Source organism: Talpa europaea, assembly GCF_964194135.1.
Source record: "Talpa europaea genome assembly, chromosome: 9".
Lineage (NCBI taxonomy): Eukaryota > Metazoa > Chordata > Mammalia > Eulipotyphla > Talpidae > Talpa > Talpa europaea.
This window is the reverse complement of record NC_140076.1, coordinates 38,162,065-38,188,651: the sequence shown is the minus strand read 5'-3', so window position 1 is coordinate 38,188,651 and position 26,587 is coordinate 38,162,065. Positions and strand designations below refer to the sequence as shown.

Sequence of the window (26,587 nt, the reverse complement as noted above, 5' to 3'; positions counted from 1 at the left end):
CTTTTTGGAAATGATTAATCGGAGAGATTTATTGCCACTTGAAAGAATTCATCCAGCATTTCTTCAACTAATTCATCCTTTCCATCATACACTCTGTTTTAACTGTTTAATGTCATAATATTTGGTCCTTAGAACTCAATAATGAACATGTCTTCAAGAAACAAGCAGTATTTCCAGGCAATATGAATTAAATTAAAGCTTAACTTTAAGAAGTACCATTGGTTTCCACACTGAATCTTGTACTAAGCAGACAAAATACTTTATAATATATATGTATGTATGTGTGTATATATATATATATATATATATATATACTATGTATCATCTTTTATCACTTACACAACTTTATGTAAGGTCCCTATAAATTATAAGCTGCCTGACAAGACCTTCACTTTTCTCTCTTCATAGAATTCAGAACAATGGCCCCTAGAGAATGAGAATTTAAAACAGTGCAGTAGTTGAAACTAAGTATATCTCTTTGTGTGTGTGTGTGTAAAGTAACTGGGGTGTAGGCAAGAAGATTCACCAGAAACACAGTGGGGAGCAGAACAGGCAAGTTTACTGAAATACATTGTGAATGGGAGCACTGGGGGAGACAGTAGAGGTCTGCTGTGCCATGTGGGTAGCTCCCTGGCCAGGGATTGAACTCAGGCTATCAGCAGTGACAGTGCTGAGACATAATCCCTAGGCCACCAGGGAGGCCCTATCTTGATGAGTACAAGGATAGATGTGTGAATACATTGCTAGCTATTTTTGAAAACCTTTTATTTTTAAGTGATCAACATCAGGTTTTAAATTTGTTTTTATTGAAAGAATAACAGTATTTCAAAGAGATACATGCACTCTTAATTGCAGCAGTATTCAAAATAGCCAAAATATGGAAACAACCTGAATGCCTATCAAGGATAAATGGAGGAGAAAGACAGTTTTTATGCAAAAAGAAGTATTTTCCAGCCAGGAGAATGAAAGATACCCTGCCTTTTGTAACAACACTGATTGGAACTTGGCCATTATGCTAGGCAAGATAAGTCAAAGAGAGCACTGAATATCACTTATATGTGGATCTATAAAAGTCTTTTCTCTGTGTTCTTCAATTCAGGGTATTTCTAAGATATTAGACATCTGTATTATTTGAGTATACAATGGGAACAGATAATTCTATAGAATCTCTAACTGTTAAGCGATACCATTTATCATCCAGTTTCTTTCTTAAAAATTACAAAGCCATTCTTCCTTCTGAATACTGGAAGCCACAGCTTCACAGAGCAGTCTAAAATTCCCAGTGTAGATGTGTTTCCATCCTCACAAAGTCACAGAGACTCTGATACATGAGGTCACAGGAGAGAGACTGTACCAGAACAGTGTCTTCTTCACTGTTCTTTTAGTCCTCAAATCACCTCAAAGATCTTAATCTGGGTATCCAAGGTCCAGGCTATCTTTTAACCGAGACTTTTTGGAATTCTTATATTGAAAATAATCACACACATCATTTTTCCAGTGGATGCTTATTCAGTACATTCTTTGCCTAAACCTAATCCAAGGAGATGTAGAGAAAACTGTAATGAGTCCAGTCCTCCGATGAACTTTACTTATATTTGACAACAAATTCTAAACCCCAATTAGTTGCACTGGGCAGGATTGCATTTCTTACCTGGATCGGTTTTTTAACAGGGAGACAGTGACACAATCTTTCAAGTATCTGCCCTTTTAAGATTGATGGGATCCCCCAGAAATTCTCTCAGTCTGCAGGTTGTGTTTCCATTTTTCTGATGGTTTCTGTTGGTAACAAAAGCCTTAGAGTTTGATGTAGTCATACTTGTTCATTTTTGCTTTTGTTTCCCTTGCCATTGGAGTTGTATCCCAAAATACATCAATGCAATAGAAGTCCTGTGAGGTGTCCCCTATGTTTTCTTTTAAATGTATTATATTTTCAGGGTTTTTTTTTAAGATTTATTTTATTTATACAAGAACTGGGGTACAGGCCAGAGCCACAGGAGGGTGAGAGAATTCATCAGAGACAGAGTGGGGAGCAAAACAGGCAGACGGACCAAAAACACTGCTGAGGGGAGCAGCAGGCAAGACGGGAGGTCTGCCGCTCCATGTGGGTATCTCCCTGGCCGGCCAGGAATCAAACCCGCGCTGCAGAGGCTGTGGACAGTGCTACGTTCAACCCAACTGCGCTATAGGGAAGGCCCCTATTTTCAGTTTTTATATCTAAATCTTTAATCCAGTTAAAATTACTTTTTGTGTGTGGAGCTAAATATGGATCTACTTTCATTTTTTTGCATGAGGCCATCCATGTTTCCCAGCATCCTCTGTTACAGAGGCCTTCCTTTCTCCATGGTACGGTTATATTCCTTTATGAAAGCTTAACTGTCCATTGCACACATCAGGGGATTAATCCCAAATTTTGCAAAGTACTTATAAAACCCAACAACAAAATAATAGGTAATCCAATCAGAAAATGAGCAAAAGCCCTAAATAGGCATTTTTCTAAAGACAACATAGAGAAGGACTATAGGTACATGAAAATTGTTCAACATCACTCATTACAAGGAAAATGCAAATCAAACCCACAAAGAGATATCATTTCACCCCTGTGAGAATGACCCATGGCAAAAAGAATGGAAACAACAAATGTTGGTGGAAAAAAAACAGAGTTTCTCAACCACTGTTGGTAGGAATGCGTGTTGGTGCAGCCTCTATGGAAATGGCATGGAGATTTCTTAAGAAAATAAAAATGGAAATCCCGTATGACCCATCAGTACCTCTGCTAGGTATTCACCCAAAGAATATGAGAACTCCAATAAAAAGACTTTTGTACTTCTATGCTCATAGCAGCACTGTCCATACCTGCCAAGTCATGGAACCAACTTAGTTGCCCATCGACAGATGATTGGTAATGCAATTGTGGATTATATACCCAGGGACATAATATTCAGCACTAGAAAAGGGGAAATAGTGCCTTTGGGGATGAAATGTATGGAATTTGAGGTGATTACACTGAGGGAAATAGAAAGTGCAAGAAAGATATTGGGTGGTTTGACTTCTCTGTGAAATATATAGAACCAGGAAACAGATAGTGACAAAATGCAGCTAAAACAAATCTTAGACTTGCTGAAAAAATTTGCTGGTTACCAGAGAAAAGAGAGGGGAGAAAGGAGGAGATGGAAAAGGAAGGGGATAAGACATTGGCATCACAGGTTTGGTGCACAATGAGTGGAGCTTGTGGACATATGGAGGAGTAAAAATGTAACCCCAATGTTAGAGAAGCAGGTAAATGACAAATTTAGAATTAGTGAAAAAATAATGGGATCCCTGTCACCAGTACATATTCTTAGCGTTTCATAATTTGCTTCTAACATTGTTAGGGTGAATGGATGTCCTGAGCAAACTCCATACAGGCTTTGTGGATGCCACCCCCACTCCATCAAGACACTGGGAATTACAAATCCCATGATCCCCAAAGGGACGTTGTGAGGACCTAAGGGTGGAGTTAAGCAGCCATTTTCTCGGTTTGTAAATAAAAACCAGCCATGTAAGTTGGGTTGGGGGCTGACTTGGCTCCTGCTCTTTGCAGGTTTGGTCTCTGCAGTTCATTTGGGATTCCAGGTCAAGGGAACGGGTAGGACACACTTAAGACTTTATCTTCCCTTTTCTCCCTGAGTTGTACATTTCCTCACTCCCCTTTCCTTGTAACTAAACCTTTTGTTAACCTTTTGTGTGTGCCTGCAGTGTAAGCCCCTTTTGAGCATGCAGGTGAGGACCCACAGTCAGGCAGCCCATTTTAGAACGGGGCTGCCCTGTAACAGCTTGGCACCCAGTGTGGTTTCCAAGTTACACCCGTGGTTGACCAGCTCAAAGTAACTCCTTGCATTTGTCACCGTAAGCGCACTAGGTCTGCAGGACACGGGTGATAGTCTTTGTCTCAGGTCTTGAACAGCTTTTTTCCCCTTGTATACGCCTCTGTCTGGTCTTTCAACCATGAGCTTAAGCAGTCTCATCCCTAGCTTAAGTTCTTCCAGTTTTATTCCAGCTTTGACTTTAAGTAATCTTTTTCCATTAAACATCACTGCCAGCCTTATAAACAAATAATTTGGTAAAATGGGGGCCATGGAACATGATTTTGTTTCTCTGTACTTACAAGTGGGTGGCTGGCTTGCAAGCCATCCGGGCTTTGCAATCTGTACTTCTGGCTGTTTTTCTGGTACTATGTGTGAGCACTATTGGCTACATTGTTGCTTCTCTGAGCGCTAAATGCTGCATTCCACCTATTGAGACCATGCAGCAGCAAATTCAGGCTCTCAATTTAGCTGTGCAGCAAATGAGGGAGGAAAACCTTGCTGTTCTTAAAAGTGTGCAGGACAGATACAGGCTGCCCTCCAAAAATTGAATGTGGGAGAGGCTAGGCTAATGGCACAGAGGAGGAATAAACCGTCCCCTTTCCATGAGGACTGCAGGTCAGACTTAGAAGAGGAGGATTATCATTTGTTGAATTCCTTAAACAAACCAGGACAGAATCCTCCTCAGTGTAGCAATGTTCCCCCTGTGGCGACTCCTGAGGCTTCTTCACAGGCCCCACTGCTATCCAGGGAAGAAACAAAAATGGCGTCTCCTCCCCACACTAGACCCAGCACCAATTTGGCAGGAAGGGTCACCCAGAGGCAGGACAGTTTCCTCTTCGCCAGATGCCAATGAGTGGCTTGAATGAACATGGGTGACCTGCTGGGTACTTTTGGTCACACCATCCCTTTAGCACGGCAGACCTCCTAAATTGGAGGAGCTCTGTCCCTTCATACCGGCAGGCTCCTAAGAGGATGGCAGACTTGTTTGCCTCTATCATCTTCTCCCACCGCCCTAACTGGGCTGTGCTTCAATCTTTGCTGACTCTGGACAAGCAGAAAATGGTATTCAGGAAAACCAAGGAGGAGGCTGATTGTCTCCACCAACAGGATGGAAAATCCCCAGAGCCAGAGATGGTTGTCCCAGTGGTAGATCCCAAATGGGACCCCAGCAATGGAGGAATGGCAATGCTAGAGCTGTATAAAAAATGTTTATTGGTAGGACTGCAGCAGGGAATCGCCAAACAAAAAAATTTTAACAAAATATTACAACTTGATCAGGGAGCTAATGAGGATCCATCAGAGTTCCTTGAAAGGATTATTCAAACGTATACCAACCACACAGACATAAACCCGATGCCCCAGAAACATAAACCCGATGCCCCAGAAAATGCTCATCTGATCACTGTAGCGTTCATTACACATAGTGCCTGTTGGGTAAATGGTTTTTAGGCTTTTCTGCCCTCCTACCATTAGGATTGCCCTGCTTGATGGGACACCTGCAGTTCTTACATAGTTGTAAGCTGACTTGTTTACTTCTGTGGGCCATGGCTCAGTATTGAGATAGTCACCCAGAGAAGTAGAAGCAGAAGAGGCAGGAGAGATAAGGGGAGAAAGAAGGCCTGAGAAGCCCAGAATGAAGACTTGCTGGGTCCTTGGAGGCCTGCCCACCTCCGGCCCCCCAGCACCCCTGCCTGCCATGTACCAGTTTGCCACACTACATGTAAAGCTGAGAAACCCACTGAGAGCTCCAGGACTCTCCTTTACCTGCCTGCTCAGATCATAGAAAGCTGCTCAGTGCCTTCCTGCCCTTACAGTGCCCCAGACATAAGGAAAAAGTTAGCAAAGGTAGACGGCATCACAGAGATGAGTCCGTCGCAGGTAGTGGACTTGGCATTCCAGGTTTACAACAATAGAGAGGACAGGAGACTGAAACCTGCAACTATTAAGTGTCCCGACCCGCGGGATTCGGAGGCACGAAAAGAGAAGGGCTGAGGATTGAAATGAGGGGCTTGACAAATTGACGCTAGCATTTGCTTCTTTATTTTTCCTTTTTCCTTTTCCTACTTTTACATGTTTTTCCTTTCCCTGTCCTACTACCTTCCCTGGCTTTCTCTATGCTCCTCTCTCAGTACGTTTCTCAGTATCCTCTCTCAAAGTCTCTACACAGCATCCTTTCCACAGTCTCCCTCTCGAGGTCTCCTCGCCTCATCCTCTACGCAGTCTCTCTCCTTCTCCTCCACGCAGTCTCTCTCCCCGCCGTCTCTCCAGTCTCTCCCGTGGTTTCCTTCTTATCCCCCCTCGCTCCTCTCTCGTACCTCTCTGTCCCACGTGCTTCTTCGGATGCGCGGTGGTTTCTCCGAAGGCGAAAACGAAACCGAAACCTCACTTCGGAGCATGCGCAACACGGCGCATGCTCCGTGCGGCTCCGGACATTTGCGAGCACGCGCAACACGGCTCATGCTCCATGCGGCTCCGGACAATTAAGGAGCAAAGGACAGGGTTTCAGGGACACAGTAACAAACTGAGACGTGAACCCAGGAGAAGTGAACCCCTAGGGAGAAATCAGTGTGCTTACTGCAGGAAAGAGGAAGAGGGGCATTGGAAGCACAGTTATCCCAGATTACAGGTGAGCAGCAGACAAAATAATTACAGAAGACTGAGGACACCACCACATGATGATTCACGCAGAGGTTACTGGATGGAATATAGACGGAGAACCCGGAACCCGGAACCAAGGAGAGAGGAGAGGAGACAAATGATAGCCCAGAGTAGAGGCTCAGATGAAGATAGGAGGGAATACGGACCAAATATAAGGTTTCAAGAGCCAAGTACAGAGGAAGGGAGACAAATGATAGTACAAAGAGAAGGTTTAGATGAACAATAGGGTGCCCAAGAGCTCCACTAGATCTAAAAAAAAGGTCCAGAAAGAACTGACCCAGAGATGAAATCCCATTGGTCTTGTGAACCCATTGAAGACTTGAGATATTTTGCTGGAGACCAGCTCCAGCTAGAAGTCATGTTAGGGGTCCCAGAAAGGAGAGGACAGCATTGGTGAAGTTTTTCTTTTCTGGGGGCTAAGGGGAGGTGGAGCGAGGTAGAGGTGAGGTTGATAAAGACACCTTCTTTCGTGCAAGTATCTCCTGCTGGGGGTCTCAGCAGGTCTTTATTTATACCTTAAGGCAAGCAGTGAGATTACATAAGCATCAAAGCAGAACAGGGACAATCATTACATATTTTCTCATCAACATACAAAGACCCTCTTGATCTCATACTACAAAAGGGCAATTCTTTAATATGATTAAGAAAAATTTTCATCTGAGGCTGCACACCAGCATCCATATATTTGATGTTCATCACCATGGAAATGGTGGCAAAAAGTGAAAGGGGGGAATTGTGAGGGGGAAAAGATGTCCTGAGCAAATTCCATACAGGCTTTGTGGATGTCACCCCTGCTCCATCAAGACACTGGGAACTACAAATCCCATGATCCCCAAAGGGAAGTTGTGAGGACCTAAGGGCAGAGTTAAGCAGCCATTTTCTCAGTTTGTAAATTAAAACCAGCCGTGTTAGTGGGGTCTTGGACACTTGGCTTGTGCTCTTGGCCAGGCAGGTTTGGTCTCGGGGGGTCATTTGGGAGTCTAGGTCAGCAGAAGGGGTAGGACACATTTAAGACTTTATCTCCCTCTTTTCTCCCTGAGTTGTACATTTCCTCATGCCCCTTTCCTTGTAAATAAACCTTTTGTTAACCTTTTGTGTGTGCCTGCAGTGTAAGTCCCTTTCAAGTGCGTGGGTGAGGACCCACAGTCAACCCATTTTAGAGCTGGGTTGCCCTGTAACAACATCTCCAAAGGGTAATTCAACAGGAAGTAGTGACTACAGTAGCAGAGCTGAGAGGCAGGGAAGTTTGTATATTAGTGGTTTTGGAGTGGGGTTATTTTTTGTATCTTAGTTTTATTTATTTTTTTTTAAAGAGGCATGTATTTTTTATTTATTTATTTGTTTGTTTTTTATTTGTTTGTTTATACATGCACTGGGTACTCAGAAGCGCGGGAGGGTGAGAGAATTCACCAGAGCCAGAGCGGGGAGCAGAGCAGGCAGAAGGACCGAAGTACACTGCTGAGGGGAGCAGTAGGTGGCAGGAGAGGTCTGCGCGCCATGTGGGACCCTCCTCTGGTGGCCGGGGAGCAGCCGGGGAGCAGCCGGGGATCGAACCAGCGCTGCAGAGGCCACGGGAAGCTTCACAACCCAGCGCTCAAACGCTGCACCACCAGGGAGGCCCTGTATTTGCTTTAGTTTTAAAGCAAATATGGAGGATTCAAAATCAAGGACAAAACGAAAACAAGATTAGAAACAAATCATGTTTCCTACCACTGTTCTTACTCTTAGATCCTCAGTGAGCAGGCCAAGGTCATTGTTAGAAGCAATGTGGACATTCATCATTTAACAGCCAATTTCACATTCCTTTTATTATGATGTTTATTAGTTTTATAGTCCATACTTTCTTTGATATTTATTTGTTGGTAATACAAGCTTTCTTTATAAAATTCAAAACATAGATTATATAATGAAAAGCATGTGTCCCTTCCAATACTGATGCTGCTCAGTTCTCCCCAGAAACTAGTGACATTAGTTTCTTTTGTTTTTAAGATTTATTTATTTATGCATACAAGAGCAGGAGCATAGGCTAGAGATGTGGGGGGTGAGAGGATTCACCAGTGACAGCGTGGGAAGCAGAACAGGCAAATCTACTGAAATACACTGCTGAGAGGAGCAGCGGCGAAACAGGAAAGGTCTGCTGCACCATGTGGGTTGCTCCCTGGCCAGCCAGGGATCAAACTCATGCTGCAGAGGCTGTGGATTGCTTCATAGTGTGGTGCTTAACCCCTTGCGCCACCAGGGAGGTCAGTGATATTAGTTTCTAATGAAGATTTTCAGAGATAGTCATGGTGTTCATATGAATGATAGCACATAATATATTTTTACAGTGACTACATTACAAACATAGTTTTCCAAGTCTTTAAGATTGATTTATTTATGCATATAAGAGCTGGGATGTAGGCCAGAGATGGGGTGGTGAGAAGATGCACCATTGACAGAGTGAGGAGCAGAACAGGCAGAGCTACTGAAATACACTGTTGAGGGAAGTAGCAGGCGAGACAGGAGAGGTCTGCTGCACCATGGCCTCCTGGTCGGGAATCAAACTCAGCAGCTGCAGTTGCTGCAGATACCTTCATAATGCTGAGACCTAATCCCTTGTGCCACGAGGGAGGCTCCCAAGCCTTTTCTTTATTATTTTACAATATGGTAAAGAATGTTCCATCTTCATACAAATAGAATGTCACTGTCATTTTGTTTATTGGGTGCATAGAGCACAAATATATTCTAAATTTATATTACCAATCTGTATAGTTTTGGAGATGAATCTTTTTTTAATATTTTTTTATTATGTAGAACTGTGGTATAGGCTGGGGTTAAGAGGATTCACCAGGGACAGAGCAGAACAGGCAGATTACCTGAAATACATTGCTGAAGGGAGATAGGAGAGGTCTGCTGTGCACAGCTCCCTGGCCAGGGATCAAACTCAGGCTGTACCTGTGATAGCGCTGTAACTTAACCCCTAGGCCAGGGAGGCCCCTAGAGCTGAAACTTTAAATGCTTTCCAGTCTTTTGTCATAGTTATTTCTCATTTTGTATGTATGGTTTTCAACATGTATATGTCCTAAAACTAAATGTTATATCAAAGTGTCCATGCATTTATTCTATCCAAAATAGGTAAAGCATTAATATCCACAAAGGCCACTTTTTAGAAAACACTGCAAATTGAGAGTAAAACTTATACCCCAATATAGGCCACATTTATCAATGTTCTGTAATTCTTTTACAGGAGAGCTACATCTTTTTTAATAGATTTTTCACTCCTGTCACCAAAAAATCTGCACATTTTTTAGAAACTACTGAAACGATCTCCCTGGTAAATAGTTCCAAGACTTTTGACATCCATGAAGTTTCATCATTTGTATTCATATCAATCTTCTCCTTTAACTGATTTATCTCTGCATTCATCTGTGCAGATTTGTTTTTCTGTCCTTCTTTAAAAAGCTCTTCTTGGATCTAAAAAAAGTGAGATGAGTGATAAAACTTTTCAAATGCCCATTTTCATAAAGAAACATATTGTACTTTTAAGAACTTTGTCAATCTGTACTTTACTCCTAAAGTTGTTCTTTCCTACTCAATCATGAAAGGAAAATTTTAAAAGGAGAATCTCCTGGCTTGGATCACAATATTGAGAGAAAACAGTTTATATCCTTTGTATTCATACACAACTAGGGTTTTGCCAGGATGCTAAGCTCACATGGGGACCAATGTAATAAGCTGCAGCCAAAAAATGCCAGTGAGAGGTAGCTTGGTTGGGTGGCACTAACTCTTCAGTCCCCCAGGAAGGTGTGGTTATTCAAATACTGAAATAATGGGAAATAAAAAACCTTTCTAGAAATCGGTTATATCATGTCTAGATGGACAATGAGAGAATTCTCCTATGTCATGGGTAAACCATCCTGACTGGAAACAATGCAGCAAGTTTAGAAGCCTCTTTGCATTTTTTTAAGTCTGAACATGCTCAGAGTTCTATGTCAGCATAGGTCTACCTCAGGCTTGTTGGCTGGTAAAGGGTTCCTGATAATTGGCTGTGGACTTGGTACACCAAAATTTTGTTGATCATATTAAATTCATGTGGTAGATATATTGTTTTAATCAAGGTTCATGACATCATTTTAAAATACCCCAAACAGCAACTAAAACCCAATTTATATTCTCCAAGGGCCTAGAGGGGTCATACTTCCAGAATTATTAGACTACATAAAGTATTAGTGTCTCATAAATCTGAAACGGTAAATGGTGTTTCCTTCCATGATCTTGCTGTTAGCCTCACCATCCAGTGTACTGAGGCCATGCCCAAACTTACTTTTAGCTTATGCTCCAGCATCATATTCTGCTCTTTCACAAGGTTTGCTCTTTCCAACTTCAGTTTCTCTTCCAGTTGGGCTACATTCTCCTGGAGACTCCTGTTTTGTGCCTCCATCTGCTGCTTCTGCTCCTCCAGCCTCTGATTACACAGTTTCTGTTCCTTCTCCGCCGCCTCCTTCCCGGCCCTCTCCTCTGCCCAGGAAGGTTTGAGAGAAGAAAAGTCAGTGAGGTTCACCTCTACACCCTGAGCCCAGAGAAGAAAGCAAACTGGAAGGGAGTTGGGGGACCTCTGAATACACAGCCTCTCCCTGCACACACCATCAGGGCGTGGCAGGAAAGGTCTGTGTAGCTCAGGTTACACCACAGCTCCCCTCCTGTGTCAGGTTTAGCGCAGTTTGCCCCACAGAGGAAAGGAGGCTCTTCCAGTCTGTCACAGGCCACACAGCCACCTGTGTACCCCATCATGAAGCCGCCCTGCCCGCACCTGCGATGGCCTTCTCCTGATCACTGAGGGCTCTGTCAGCCTGCAGGATGGATTTCTCTACTGTTGCCTGTGACTTCAGGAAGCTCTGGAAAACCTTCATCGCCTGAGGAACCAAGAAGAAGCAATCAGGTTATATTTCCACTGGAGAGATTAATGCAGCAAGAACAAGTGTGTCCAGGTATTATTGCTTCATACTTCAAATTCTATATTGGCTCCTTAGGAAGAGGCCAAGCTCCTTAAAGTGACCAGATACATCCTCCACATCTCTTTCCTGTTGTCCTCCCATCGTTGTCCCAGTGTTTACTCCAATCTACCTGCCCCAGGTACCTGCCATTCACAACTATGCGCACTTCTACAAATTTATAATTCCTGGTACTTTATTATTTTGTGGTCCCAACATGAAATGTTGCCTCTACTCTTAAGGCCTGTTCTCCTCTGCCTCTTGTTGCTATAATGTTAAGGTAGGTTGTTTTAAACTGTGTGAGCCTCTCATCTCAGGTTTCTAAATAGCTAATAGTAACTATGGATGGTTCCTGATGGCTTGATTTCACAAGTTCATAAATGTTATCACTCTGAAGTGATTGCTAGGTATTTTATTTCCTCTCTTGTTTGAATCAGCGTTGAGTACAAACAGACTAAACTTGTTAATTGTCAACATTTGGCATATTGATGTTATGTTGTAAGATAAAGATGTAAATAATTTCTGTTCTGTCCTTCAGGGATTTCAGAAATTCATACTCATTTTTTTTTAATGACTATTTCCTAGTTTCCTCAGAAGTAGCTAGTAATGGACCTTAAAGACTAAAGCCATTAAGATAGCCCCATGCTCTCTTATTACCCCATGGATGCTGTGCCCTCATTTTCAGGACACCCCTTGACTCTGTTATCTAGGATGTCCATGCTCCCCTATTCCTCACCTTCACTCCTTTTCTTGGCACTTGCCAATAGTCCTTTTCCATCATTTTCTTTGTTTCTGTGTAGAGCTTGTGCCCTCCAGGAACAGAGAACGTTCCTGCTGAAATATTTTCTGTTAGCTTCTTTGCAAGCTGATTAAGTTGAACCTGGCAATATTTCTCAGATGCCTCTTCATTCTTCTGCAACAACTCCTCCTTTTTATTCTCTATGGTTTCCTGCAAAGGAAATGTAGAGGAGCAGACGAGGTGAAATCCTAAAGAATCTGCTAGAAGGATTGTCTTCTGGGTCCTCATGAGAAAAGCATTCTATTGGAGAAGGACATGATTTACTCACATCCCTGAAAACTCTCTAAACGATGGTGGGAAAGTTTCTTAGCTCCTGGGTCTCAGGTTCTTCATCTGGGGTTACACTGGGGATGCATTACCAAGCTGCCATGATCCATGCAGATGTAGCATTGAGTGATTTTATTCTCATTGATATGAAAAGACCATAAAAGATGGCATGAAGTATTGTAACTTGAAAGTGGCTTGGTATAAGGGTCTAACAAGAGAAATTTGTATCCTCTGAATGGGAACATGTTCACAGAACAAGCAACCTGCTCAGGAATGACTTTCAAGTCCTCAGATCAGGCTTGGAATCCACTGAAGTATTCACTTCAGAAAAATGTCCAGACTGATTTTGCATAAGAGATCAGTGAGTGTCCTCCCTGGTGGCACAGGGGTTAAGACGCAACCCATGAAGCTATCCACGGCCACTGCAGCACGAGTTCAATCCCTAGCCAGGGAGCTGCCCACATGGCACAGCAGACCTCTCCTGACTCACCTGCTGCTCCCCTCAGCAGTGTATTTCAGTCAATCTGCCTGTTCTGTTCCCCACTCTGTCTCTGATGAATCCTCTCACACCCCTCACCTCTGGCCTATACTCTAGTTCTTGTGTGCATAAATAAATAAATCTTAAAAGAAAGACATCACTGATATTTCTAATAAATTACCTGAGGTTTTGTATGAAGACCTTTGAAACTCTATCCCTCTTGAGAATCTAGACTCTAGACCGGTCTACATTATTCTTAAGTGAGAGATGAGTCATGGGTCACCAAAGGCATTTCTAGCTTCATTTTTTTTTTAAGATTTATTTATTTATTTGTACAAGTACTGGGTACAGTCAGAGGCGTGGGATGGTGAGAGACCCACCAGAGCCACAGCGGAAAGCAGAACAGGCAGAGTGACGAAGTACACTGCTGAGGGGATTAGTGGGAGGCAGGAGAGGTCTGCACGCCATGTGGGACCCTCGCCCAGTGGCTGGGGATCGAACCAGTGCTGCAGAGGCTGCGGGCAGCTTCGCAACCCAGCGCTCAACCACTGCGCCACCGGGGAGGCCCTTAGCTTCATTCTTAAAGGGTAAATACTAAGAGATATTACCCAAAGCTTCTTCTGGAACTCCTGATTCTCATCCTTGAAGGAATGCTCCATGAATATTGCAATGGCCTCTCTCTCACAGGCTGTGTGCACATCCAGTAACTCCTGGAGCGAGTCCGTGGGGAAGAGCACTCGCTGGGCCATCTGCTGGCTGTAGTGGTCGGCTGCCTTCTGCAGGGCTGCTGAGTTCTCAAGCTGGGCCAGAGTCGTCACTGCATTCTCCAAACAAGGAATTGCTCCACTGTTGATGGTATCCACGTAGGTCACCACCAGACTGTTCAAACCTGAAATAAGCCAGGAAATCCATGATAAAGTATCGATTGTCATTTTTGGACAGTATTTGATTGCTTTCCAGGTGTCATCCCTATAGCTCTCCCATGACCCTAGCACCTATGATCAGTTATCACTGTTCCATGTGCTCTTCCCTCCCCTGTAATGACCCCCCTCCCTCCTCCTTCCCTGCAGTGGCTTCAGATCGATGATCACCTTCCAAGTTTTGTGAGACTACCTTTTTTTTGAAAGATTTATTTATTTATGCATACAAGAACTGGGGTACACACCAGATGTGCTGGCGGTGAGATGATTCTCCAGAGACAGAGTCAGGAGCAGAACAGGCAGATCTACTGAAATACACTGCTGAGGGGAGCAGCGGGCGAGACAGGAGAGGTCTGCTGCACCATGTGAGTTAGTTCCCTGACCGTCCAGGGATCTAACTCCTGCTGCAGAACCTGCAGACAGCTTCACAGCGCTCCTTGCATCACCAAGGAGGCCCGAGATACCTATTAAGTCATACACACACCTCCTTCTACTAGCATGACCTTCATTTTCCTAGTGGAAATTCATTTTCATAGTTTTTAGGTCACAGGCCTAAAATACTTCCTTCATCTGACAGGGTAACAGGTATTTGAGAAATAAGTTTCCCATTAAAAAGTAAGAGATTAGATGACATGGTAGACTGATGAGACAGGTTAATCAGTTTATAGTCATTCCTAATTTGATAGTTTTTATGAATTTTAGGGATTTATGGATTAAAGATGAAGTTTTGACTGTGTAAACTCCCAAATTATCTTTTGTAATCTACTTGCAAAGAACAGTTACTGTACAGGATTTCTTGAGAAAATAGTGTATTCTTCTTTATACCCAGTCAGTGATTTACTGTCAGTCTGGGAATTTTTAATAAGTAGAAACCACAGTTATTGGTGATAATTTTTTCCAGTTTTGGAAAGTATCAACTCCCAAAGGTGATATTACTACAAAATACACATAACTCTTCAAAGAGTATGAACATCTTTATGTCCAAATTTCCATGTGAAGCCAAGCAAAATTGCAGAAAAACACATTATATACTAAACTGGCTTATAAGAGGCCCCGCCACAGAGGGAGGAGACTCACGTTTCCCAGTGACTGGGATTCCCTCTCTAAGGCTCTTGGGTCTGGTGTTGGAGATGATGTAAGAACAGAATTTTCTTGTTTGTTCCTGGAACATAAGATCCAGCTGGTCTTCAGACACTTTCTCTATATTGGCTAGGAGTTCTTTGTCTTGTGTTGGTCGATCAAAGACAAAACACTTCCGTTTTGGAAAGAAATGCCTGATGCACTCTCTGGATAGGTTGGACTTTTGGATACCGGGTTTCAGGCCTGAGGGATAGGAAAAATGGAAATTACAGTGAGAATGTTATAGGACAGGGAGAGGTCAGCCCAAACCCCGCAAACCTGCCTATTCTAAATGGGTTTTGCCATCCGCCGCATCAACACAAAACATAGGAGATTTTAATGAAAAGGAACTTTAATAAAACTAGGAAACAATACAGGTAAGGCGAAGAATTTAGTTTCTAAATTAAGTACCCAAAGTTACCCATCCCCTCGTGGGTAAAAGTCCATTCAAATGGGATTGGCCCAGAACAAGGCCCCAAAGCCTGCCACAAGTCTAAAGCATCTTCCAGTGGGGACACACAGAAAAGGGTCACAAACAACCAGACAAGCCCGGAAGGAAAAGAGCAAAATCAACATCCAGATAAAAGTTGCCATTGTCACCTCCCCACGGGTCTCACCCACATCTGTGTCACCCAGTCCACGACCAAAAGACAAGTGTAGTTTCTTCACGTGTCTCCTGGCTCCATCCTGTTTCCTTCCTCAGTTTCTTCTGCAGCTTCTCCTCTTCCTGCTCAGCTCTACCCTCCCTTGGGTGGGGCAGGGAACCTCCCCCTTTCCTGGGGACCACCCTGTTGCAAGAACAGTTGGGGCAGGGAGCCCAAGGCTTCTATGACAGGGGATAGGTATCATTGTCAACTTCTATGCTTATAACTCCTTCATTATAATTCAATATTATAATTCAATACTTCTTTGCATATCAAACTTATACAAATGTTATAATTCTGGAGAGAAACGTGACATCTAATCCAGATGAAATAAACTTATGACAGATATCCCCAGACCTGAGCATGTTGAGTTGTGTTCTTATAGATAATGACTGAAAGAAGCTAAAGGAATGAAGTCAAGTGTAACTTTTTGGTCCAGTTGATCTCATGTAAAAATTGAGCTGTGAGCCTGAAACCATAAAATATATAGAAGAAAATATAGGTAAAACACTACAAGACATACATCTCAGTAACATCTTTTTAAAGACTCATCCCCCAAAGCAAAGACAGTGAAGGAAAAGATAAACATCCACGATTACTTCAAACTAAAGAGCTTCTGAGAAGCAAAAGAGATATTAACAAAAACAAAGAGACACACTTACTGATTGGGAGAAAATTTCTGTACTCCATACAAAGGGATTGATAAGGGATTAATCACAAAGATATGCAAAGAACTCAAAGGGATTGATCACAAAGATATACAAAAACAAAGTAAAAAATCCAGTCAAAAAATGGGCGGAAGTACTTAAAAGACACTTCTCTAAAGAGGAAATGCAAATGGCCAACAGGCATTTGAAAAAAATGTTCAACATCCCTCATAATAAGGGAAATGCAAATCAAAACCACAATGAACTATCACCTTACACCAGTAAGAATGGCACCTATTAAAAAAGCTAGCAACAACAAATGTTGGGAAGGATGTGGTGAAAAAGGGACTTTCCTACACTGCTAGAGGGAATGCAAACTGGTCCAACCACTATGGAAAGCTGTATGGAGGTTCCTCAGACTACTAAAAATGAAGCTACCATATGACCCAGTAATTTCACTACTAGGGAAATACCCATAGGACACAAAAACATTAATTCAAAAGGATACCTGCACCCCTATGTTCATTGTAGCTCTATTTACAATAGGTAAGCTATGGAAACAACCCAAATGCCAAAAAATAGATGACTAGATCAAGAAGATGTGGTATATATATACAATGGAATACTATTCAGAAATCAAAAAAGGTAAACTAATACCATTCACAGCAACATGGATGGAACTAGAAGGGATTATGCTCAGTGAAATAAGTCAGAAGGAAAAAGAAAAATATTGGATGTTTTCACTTATAGGAGGAATATAGGGGAACCAAATAAGGCATTAGGGAAAAAAAAAAAAACAATAAAAAACATAGCCAAAAAAAAAACAAAAATAGACAACTATAAATCAGAGACATTCTGCAGAAGAAGGGAAGGAGAGGGAAGAAGAAGGATCAAAACAAGTAAGGGAAGGGCCTCCCCGGAGGCACAGCGGTTGAGCGCTGGGTTGCGAAGCTGCCCGCAGCCTCTGCAGCGCCCACCAGGTGCGCAGACCTCTCCTGCCGCCCGCTGCTCCTCTCAGCAGTGTACTTCGGTCCTTCTGCCTGCTCTGCTCCCCGCTCTGACTCTGGTGAATTCTCTCACCCTCCCGCGCTTCTGACTGTACCCAATGCTTGTATGAATAAATAAACAAATAAATAAATAAAATAAAATAAATCTTTAAAAAAAAAAAAACAAGTAAGGGAAGAGCACAAGGGACTATGGTGATGGCGCACGGGTGAACTGGTGATAGAGATTCTATGGGGACTATGCCTGAGAAAAGAAAGCAAACACTGTGAAAAAAATAAGATGTAAAATATATATTAATTAAAAAATAAAATGTTTCCATTCAAATGGACACACACACAAAAAAAAAAAAAAATTGAGCTGTGAGCCTGAAAAGAAGAACCATAAACAAGAAAACTGGAATATATCAGGAATATTAGGAATGACAACCTTATTTAAGAAAAATTACTTTGCCATTAAAAATGAATTGTGTGATGTTAGCTACCTTTTAGCCACAACCACTAAAATGTTATTTTAAGATGTTACCACTAATCTATGAATTCTTGACTTAAAGGGTGATATTTGGCTTGATAGTGTTGCTCTTCTGGTTAGATGACTTCAATAAACTTTCTAAGAAAAAGCATGAAAAGAAATATGAAAGCAAGAGCAGTAATATCAGTACTGATATTTCTCTCAAGGTCTCAGCAAATGGAATGTTTTGCTCTTTTGGAAGAAAACTATCTACATGAAAAAATTTTTTATCAGTAGGCTTTTTATTGTAATTTCAGGTATAGCACGTCTCTAATCATCTTTTTCCCCCTCAACACACAAAAGCAGATACCAAAATAAGGACTACATATGGCAGGTGTATAGAAAGGTTTAGCGCCATTGTAATCTGGAAGTTTCACATTGTATAAGGAATAAGTTGGTTTTGAATAATTTCACTCTATGCTTTACTTTTCGTAAGTGAACTTAAACTTTATCCCCTAGAGCTTTTCAAGTTTCTTTCCAGCCAACATTTTCAAATACTTTGACTCAGTCTCAAAGAGGAATGCAGTCCCAGAGGTGATGGGCACTGCTTAGTAACCCCCAATCTCTAGAGGAACATCCCCTGCCCAGGCCATACTCTCATACCTGGAATCAGCTTCAAGGCATTCTCCAGGTACTCATCTGCTGTGATATTCCGATCATCTATTTTCAGTTCCAGGGTGAAATCCCGAACAGTCCAGATAAAGTCTGGAAAGAAGCTCACAAACTCTGTGGAATCATCTCCTTCCTCAGAACTTGGAGTGGACTTTGACCTGATGAGTACTGTAAGCTCTGTCACATAGCTAGGACATGGTTCAGGAAAAGAAAGAGCCTCCAAAATTTCCTCATGAAAAACAATGTTATAGATAGACACTCTTTCACCCTTGTCCCATCTGCCCCACCAAAGGCAACTAAGTGGCAGGGAAGGACTCCATGTCCAGTCCCATCAACGCAGTGCACAGTGGGGCCTCGGCTCCTGGAAGGATACTGCAGCTGCTCCAGGGCCTGGTGGTTGATGGTGCCTATGCTGTTGTAGACAAAGCTGCTGCACAGAAGCACGGCCAGCGTGAAGATCCACGCGTCATTCTTAGAGTCACCCTGGAAGGCACATCAGAATGAGGGGTGTTGCAGCTTCCTCTTTAGAAATTCATGCAGACTCCTATCAGTCTTTCATTAGTTATTTCAGCTAACCCATTCACCAGACTACTAAAAATGAGCTGTAGGAAAGTTCCTTTAGCAGTGTAGGAAAGTTCCTTTTTCACCAAATCCTTTATGTTTGAAGACAAACATAAAAGGATATATCAGTTTTTACAATTACAATATTTCCTGTGATTTGATTTTTTTTTAAAGATTTATTTATGCATGCAAGAACTTGGGCACAGGCCAGAGGTGTGGGGGGGGTGAGAGAACTCACCAGATACAGAGTGGGGAGCAGAACAGACAGATCCATTGAAATACACTGCTGAGGGGAGCAGCAGGCAAGCCAGGAGATGTCTGCTGTGTTATGTGGGTTGCTCCCTGGCCGGGGATCGAACTCATGCTGCAGTAGCTGCAAATAGCTTCATAGGTTGCGTCTTAACCCCTTGCGCCACCAGGGAGGCCCTGATTTCATTTTTTTTATACATAAAACATTCCAGTCTTCACAGAATTTTCCTTTCCTCAATGGATGAAATAACATACACAGACAAAACTATTAAGCACCTGCTGTGTAATTAGGCACTCAATGATGAGTGTTATCATTTATTCATTCTACATGCCTCTATTAATCAAAATATACTAGAGTTGACATAACTGGGTATTCAAATTATGTCAGTAAGAAGGGTATTGAATATTTCCTGCTTCTTTTAAATGTAAAAAAGCTAAGTTAACGATGACATTTTTACTTTCAATTGGCTACTGTTAACTGCTGCAAACACACATAACAATGAACAAAACAAAGTGACATTTCTATGAAGACCTTACTGTTTACTGTTTACAGTGGAATTTATAGCTATTATAACCAATTAAAATCTTGAAGTCTTTCAAGGGAAAACAGAGTTGGACAGCAGAGAAATAGCATGTGAAAGTTTCATCAACATCTTGAGCAGAGTGTTACATAATTAACAGAATGTGGGATTAATAAATGCAGGTCATTCAACAGATGCAAAGATCAACAGAAGTGAAATTAGAGATGGCAGAATACAGGATCTTTGCAATGAAAATAGAGATCTGACTGGAGCAGAGGTGAAAGCTGGATGGTGAACTCTAGTGAATCCGGATAAAGGGGCTTAGTGGACAGTTTGCTAAATTGTATAAAGTAAGCACCACCTAAATAATAGCATAATCTAGAAACTATTCCCTTTTTTTCTTCAAAATTGAATCTTTGATCATTTATTGCTCCAAATTGTGCATGATGTTTTCTGGCCAATGTCATATAGTGTATTATTAAGAAGCAAAGTTCTTAAAATAATCCAGTCAAAAAATGGGCAGAAGAGCTAAAAAGAAACTTTTCTGAAGAGGAAATGCAAATGGCCAACAGACATATGAAAAAATGTTCAACATCACTCGTAATCAGGGAAATGCAAATCAAAACTACCATGAGATACCATCTCACACCAGTGAGAATGGCACATATTAAAAAAACTAGCAACAACAAATGTTGGCGAGGGTGTGAAGAAAAAGGAACTCTTCTGCACTGTTGGTGGGAGTGCAAACTGGTCCAACCACTATGGAGAGCTGTGTGGAGATTTCTGGACCTACTAAACATAGAGCTTCCATATGATCCAGCAATTCCACTCCTAGGTATTTACCCAAAGGACACAGAAACATCAATTCCAAAGAACACCTGCACCCCTATGTTTATAGCAGCACTATTTACAATAGCTAAGCTTTGGAAACAGCCCAAATGCCCAAAAATAGATGACTGGATCAAGAAGATGTGGTACATATACACCATGGAATATTACTCAGCATTCAAAAAAGATAAACACATGCAATTTGCAGCAACATGGATGGCGCTGGAAGGGATCATGCTCAGCGAAATAAGCCAGAAAGAAAAAGAAAAATACCGGATGGTCTCACTCATAGCAGGAATCTAGAAAACTTAAATAAGGGACCAGGAAAATGAATAACTATAAGAAAGTGAAAATCAAAATCAACAAAAAACTATGAACCAGAGACACTTTTTGGGGGGTGGGGGGCGGGAGGGGTGTGATTGGGGTCAGAATGTGGGGGGTTGCAATTGTATGGGGAATATAAAAATAAAATTAATTATTTTAAAAAAATTAAAAAAAATAAAGTAAGGGCTGGAGGCACACAGTAACTTCTAAACTATTATGTAAAAAAAAAAAAAAAAAGAAGCAAAGTTCTTAGAGTCACCAGCAACTGCTCAGATTAGTTTAAGAATTACTAGGTTCATTGTGAGACATGTATTGTGAGGTTCTTCTATTGGATTGAGAATAGAAACTATTATATATACAGAAGGAAATGGAATTGTGGTTGTGCTGAATTTTAAGCACAATATTGCAGAAAATTATGTTAAAAATTTCGTAAGAAAGTTATGTGATTAGTGGATCAGTTGATTAGAAAACACAATCCAGGTTCACTTCACTTGAAAGCAATATTTGTTAATGTATAATATGGTTATTATGTGGAACTAGGAGCTAAAGAGATTGCATAAAAGTTTGGTAGTAAATCTAACACATCAATTCTCCTGAACTGGGAAAAATTCTGGACTAAGCTCCCCTTCCAGTTAAAATTTGTACAGTAGATGCATGTGAGATGGTGGTTGTACTGGAATCACCATCAGATTCTTCCTTTTCTGAGATACATGCTTGACTCCCATCACTGCTCATTTGTCTATGTGGGAGCAGGGTTGTTCAGACTCATTCATTCTCCCAGCAGCTGCACTTCTGGAGCTGGGTCTCTCTGTCAAGGGAACAACACTGCCAGAGGGGCTAAGTCTGTCAACTTTACTATTTATTAGCCAAACCACCTTGGTTCCTGAAGACCCTTTAGGTGTAACTCTCTGTCCTATGGAACCATGGGCCATGGTACCATCACCACAGTTCTGGCCTCCTCTGCACTCCCCCATCTCCTCTGAGAGTCTGATTCTCAGTTTTGATGAGACTGCTCCAAGAAACCGAACTTCATCATCATTCTGAGCCCCTGAATCCTCGATTCCTTTCTCTACAAACTACTACCCCTTTTAGTTAATCTGAAGAATGGGCTCCCAGCTCTCTACATCAGGGCTCTGTCCAAATGTCTGAGAGTTGGTGGGCTCCTGTGGAGGCCAGAGCCTCCTGATACCCAGGAGAGCATTAACCTGGCCCCACTGGTTTCCCTGCCTAGTACTGTCTTGTGGGATAAGGAGTGGATTTAGAATTGGTGTGTCACTATAAGACTCCACAGGTCTCTCTGGATGTTCTTCCTCATTTGACTTAATGCAGCTTCACCCTCAGCTATGTTAATTTTTAAAGAATTCCCTCTGTGAACTCAAAATGGATTAAAGAACTAGACATAAGACCTGAAACCATAAGATACATAGAAGGAAATATAGACAAAACACTACGGGATTTGCACATCAAAGACATCTTTACAGACACATCACCCAAAGCAGTGATAGTGAAGGCAAAGATAAACAGCTGGGACTACATCAAATTAAAGAGCTTCTGCACAGCAAAAGAGACAATAACAAAAACAAAGAGAAACCCCACCAACTGGGAGAACATTTTTGCACACAACACTAATGATAAAGGACTGATCACAAAAATCTGCAAAGAGCTGATGAGACTCAGCAACAACAAAGAAAATAATCCAGTCAAAAAATGGGCAGAAGAGCTAAAAAGAAACTTCTCTGAAGAGGAAATGCAAATGGCCAACAGACATATGAAAAAATGTTCAACATCACTTGTCATCAGGGAAATGCAAATCAAAACTACCATGAGATACCATCTCACACCAGTGAGAATGGCACATATTAAAAAAACTAGCAACAACAAATGTTGGCGAGGGTGTGAAGAAAAAGGAACTCTTCTGCACTGTTGGTGGGAGTGCAAACTGGTCCAACCACTATGGAGAGCTGTGTGGAGATTTCTTAACCTACTAAATAAACATAGAGCTTCCATATGATCCAGCAATTCCACTCCTAGGTATTTACCCAAAGGACACAGAAACATCAATTCCAAAGAACACCTGCACCCCTATGTTTATAGCAGCACTATTTACAATAGCTAAGCTTTGGAAACAGCCCAAATGCCCAAAAATAGATGACTGGATCAAGAAGATGTGGTACATATATACCATGGAATATTACTCAGCATTCAAAAAAGATAAACACATGCAATTTGCAGCAACATGGATGGCGCTGGAAGGGATCATGCTCAGCGAAATAAGCCAGAAAGAAAAAGAAAAATACCGGATGGTCTCACTCATAGCAGGAATCTAGAAAACTTAAATAAGGGACCAGGAAAATGAATATAAGAAAGTGAAAATCAAAATCAACAAAAAACTATGAACCAGAGACACTTTTTGGGGGGTGGGGGGCGGGAGAGGAGGGATTGGGGTCAGAATGGGGCGTTTGCAATTGTATGGGGGAATATAAAAATAAAATTTATTATTTAAATTAAAAAAAAAAGAATTCCCTCTGTGATCTGTGTACATTTATTTGATGTACACATGAATATGATGTATATGCATGAATATGATGCATCTACAAAAACTGGCAGCTGTCAAGTAGCTGATGGTATCTGCCAGTGATAAGCAGAGTCATCCCACGTAACAGAAAGAAAGGAGCTGTTCAAAATCAGTAGGATTCTTGATGAGTGAAATGGAGACAGTATTCAACTCATCCAAGACCAGCTCAGTGGTACTGGGCTTGTATATTAGCCATAATACCACAGAGAGCCTGCATGCACAGCTGGTTTAGAAGATTCAAGACAGAATTTTCACGGTCATGCCTAAGGCTGTAGGCAGCCATTCAATTCTGTGCCAGGGGTGAAAATGGACCAGAGTGGTCCTAAACACCATCTAGAAGTCCAGAAATTATTTCTCCTTTAACAGTGTGAAAACTATTTCCCAGGGCATATGTAAAAATTGGAATTTAATCTGGAAGATACTCCATGATAGTTTGGTGGGGGGAGGAAAGGTCTATTCATCGATTATTCTTCTCAAACCCCCAAATTTTAAAGTAATCAACTAGGTTATATGGCCATGGCACTGACAAAAAACAAAATTTTTATAGTATAAGAGTATGTCATAGAAATTAAAAATATGGCCTCCCTGGTGGCGCAAAGGATTAAGGCATAACCTCTAAAGCTATCCGCAGCCACTGCAGCACGAGTTCGATCCCCAGCCAGGGAGCTACCCACATGGCACAGCAGACCTCTCCTGACTTGCCCGCTGCTCCCTTCAGCAGTGTATTTCAGACAATCTGCCTGTTCTGTTCCCCACTCTGTCTCTGGTGAATCCTCTGATTCCCCACACTTCTGGCCTATACCCCAATTTTTGTATGCATAAATAAATAAATCTTTAAAAATTAAAAATAAACATAGTTTCTAACTCTTATTTGTGCAGAAATAGAGTTATAGAAAATTAGATATTATTTCCAAATAAAGTTCAAAGACAAAAAAATTCATTTCATGTGTCAGTAGAAAGCAAAAATACCAAAAATCCATCTTAAATTATTTGGTTAGGACAAACACAGGCCTTTAGAGAGCAACACATTCAGATATCCCGAGGTCTTCCAGAGTGTCCTGCTGGCGATGATGATCTTCACCACAGGAAACGTTAATTCAGCACTTACCTCAGACCTTCAAATTCACAATTCATGTGATAGCAAAGGGGAATCAAAAATCTTTCCTTACCTCCTATGCTGGAGGTGATGTTTCTCATTTTTCTTACTAAGGCACTCTTATGCTTTACTGTACATGCTCAAAGCTATGAGGTGCTGTGAGGTGCTGTCTGGATCACCTTTTGGAATAAGCCCTGGCTCTGGAAGTGCTGATAGCAGTCAGCCCTCGGGAGCCAGCATCTCAGTTACAATGGCTTCCTGCAGTGATTTATCAGCTCCCTGGAGGTCAGGGTACCTCAGTAGGGCCTTTCTACTCACAGCTCACATGGCACTGACAGAGGTCAGGGAAAGCAAAAGTACTTCTTCCTCTATCCAACCTGCTGCTTTCCCACTCAGGTTTAGTAAGTCTGACTGTGTGTGTGTGGTTTTCTCAATGGAAATGAAGACTCTTTGAAGGCAGAACCCATATCTACATACTAAACCAGGAGGACTAGAACACAGCTGTTCAAGAATTAGTGATCAGGTCCTCCTGGTGGCGCAGCGGTTCAGCACTGGGCTGCGAAGCTGCCCGCAGCCTCAACAGCGCTGGTTCGATCCCCGGCTGCTCCCCGGCCACCGGAGGAGGGTCCCACATGGCACGCAGACCTCTCCTGCTGCCCGCTGCTCCCCTCAGCAGTGTACTTCGTTGGTCTACCTATTCTGCTCCCTGATCTGGCTCTGGTGAATTCTCTCACCCTCCCGCGCTTCTGACTGTACCCAGTGCTTGTATAAATAAATAAATAAATCTTTTTTAAAAAAAGAGAGAGAGATTTTATCAAGTATACAATCCTATCTTACCTAGAAGGTAGATTCGACAAACCAAAGTTCACCTCAATTAATAGTTAGGTTTCTAGATTATATAGATAGTTCACAGCAGGTAAATTACAAAGGATTATGAAGAGATAAAAAGAAAATCCAGAATAAAACAAATTTATATGCGATTTTCTACCTTACCTTTTCCACATCCCCAAGGCCCTCAGTATCCAGAAGGACCAGGGTGTGGTCTGGCTTGGTGGGATGGGGCACACACCACATCCAGATGCCTTTGGTTTTGGACTGCACGGTGGAGCCCAGAGGGAAGCCTGCAAGGGGAGGGGAGGAAGCAAAATACTGTGACAGCAGATAATCTAAACAGCCAAGGGGCTACAATGTCAGACTTGGTAGAATGTAGATGAAAGATGGTATTTTCTGTTTCCTCAAGATGTCCAACTTTGTGTGTCATCTGACTCATAGAGGAGAGGGCATTAACTGTGAGAATGTCAAAAGAGGGCTTAAGATGGAGACAGAGAGACATCAGGAGTCAGACAAAACAGTGGTCATTAGTAATGTTAGCAAACCAAATAGAAAGAACAGGATTTTTTTCAAAGTTCAAAGGGATGAAAATTAAGAAACTGAGATACAGCTAGAGGCAAGCACAAAACAAACCCAACACAACACTCACCATGGTTCTGTCCTGCAAGTCGGTTCATCAAGTAGGATTTGCCTGTACGATACAGCCCTACAATGGCCACCACCATGACAGGCTGAGAAATCTTCTCAAGAATCTGTGTCGCTTTCGGGTTCACTGACAGCTGTCCATTGTTGTTTTCCACCAGACAGATGGGGGCCATCATATTGGGTCCAGATGCCATCGTGTTCTGCCAACCTAGAAGAGCCTCCCAGTAGAAAAAAAAATTACAACATCATTCTCTGACTCAGAGTTATCCAAAGCACACATCCACTTAGGGCTGGGTGAAAAATGTCTACTTTCTAAGGAGCTAGATGTACTCTACCATTCACAGATTACAGAAGACTTCCTGCCTCATTGTCTCTAAATGATGATATTAGTAATGGAGCACAGCTTATAACACTCCCAAAGTGTTATGCCAATAATAATAATATGTATATAATGGTTACCATGCACGTGTGCCTGTAGTATTTTAA

General features: G+C 42.0%; 1 protein-coding gene across 1 annotated transcript in view; it reads right to left on the bottom strand.

The window, feature by feature from the left end:
- Positions 1–26,313, bottom strand: part of LOC311176667 (guanylate-binding protein 6-like) — a gene marked incomplete at its 3' end in the record, with an annotated part of 154,620 nt that extends 128,307 nt beyond the window's left edge. Inside the window, exons 1-7 of the mRNA XM_084242319.1 lie at positions 26,106–26,313; positions 25,619–25,746; positions 18,845–18,954; positions 18,463–18,659; positions 15,015–15,260; positions 13,626–13,906; positions 12,210–12,422 (exon numbers count right to left, since the gene is read on the bottom strand). Coding sequence (XP_084098445.1) covers positions 12,210–12,422; positions 13,626–13,906; positions 15,015–15,260; positions 18,463–18,659; positions 18,845–18,954; positions 25,619–25,746; positions 26,106–26,295 — 1,365 coding nt within the window. The 5' untranslated portion in view covers positions 26,296–26,313. The remainder of the gene's footprint in view (positions 1–12,209; positions 12,423–13,625; positions 13,907–15,014; positions 15,261–18,462; positions 18,660–18,844; positions 18,955–25,618; positions 25,747–26,105) is intronic.
- Between the last annotated feature and the right edge of the window lie 274 nt (positions 26,314–26,587).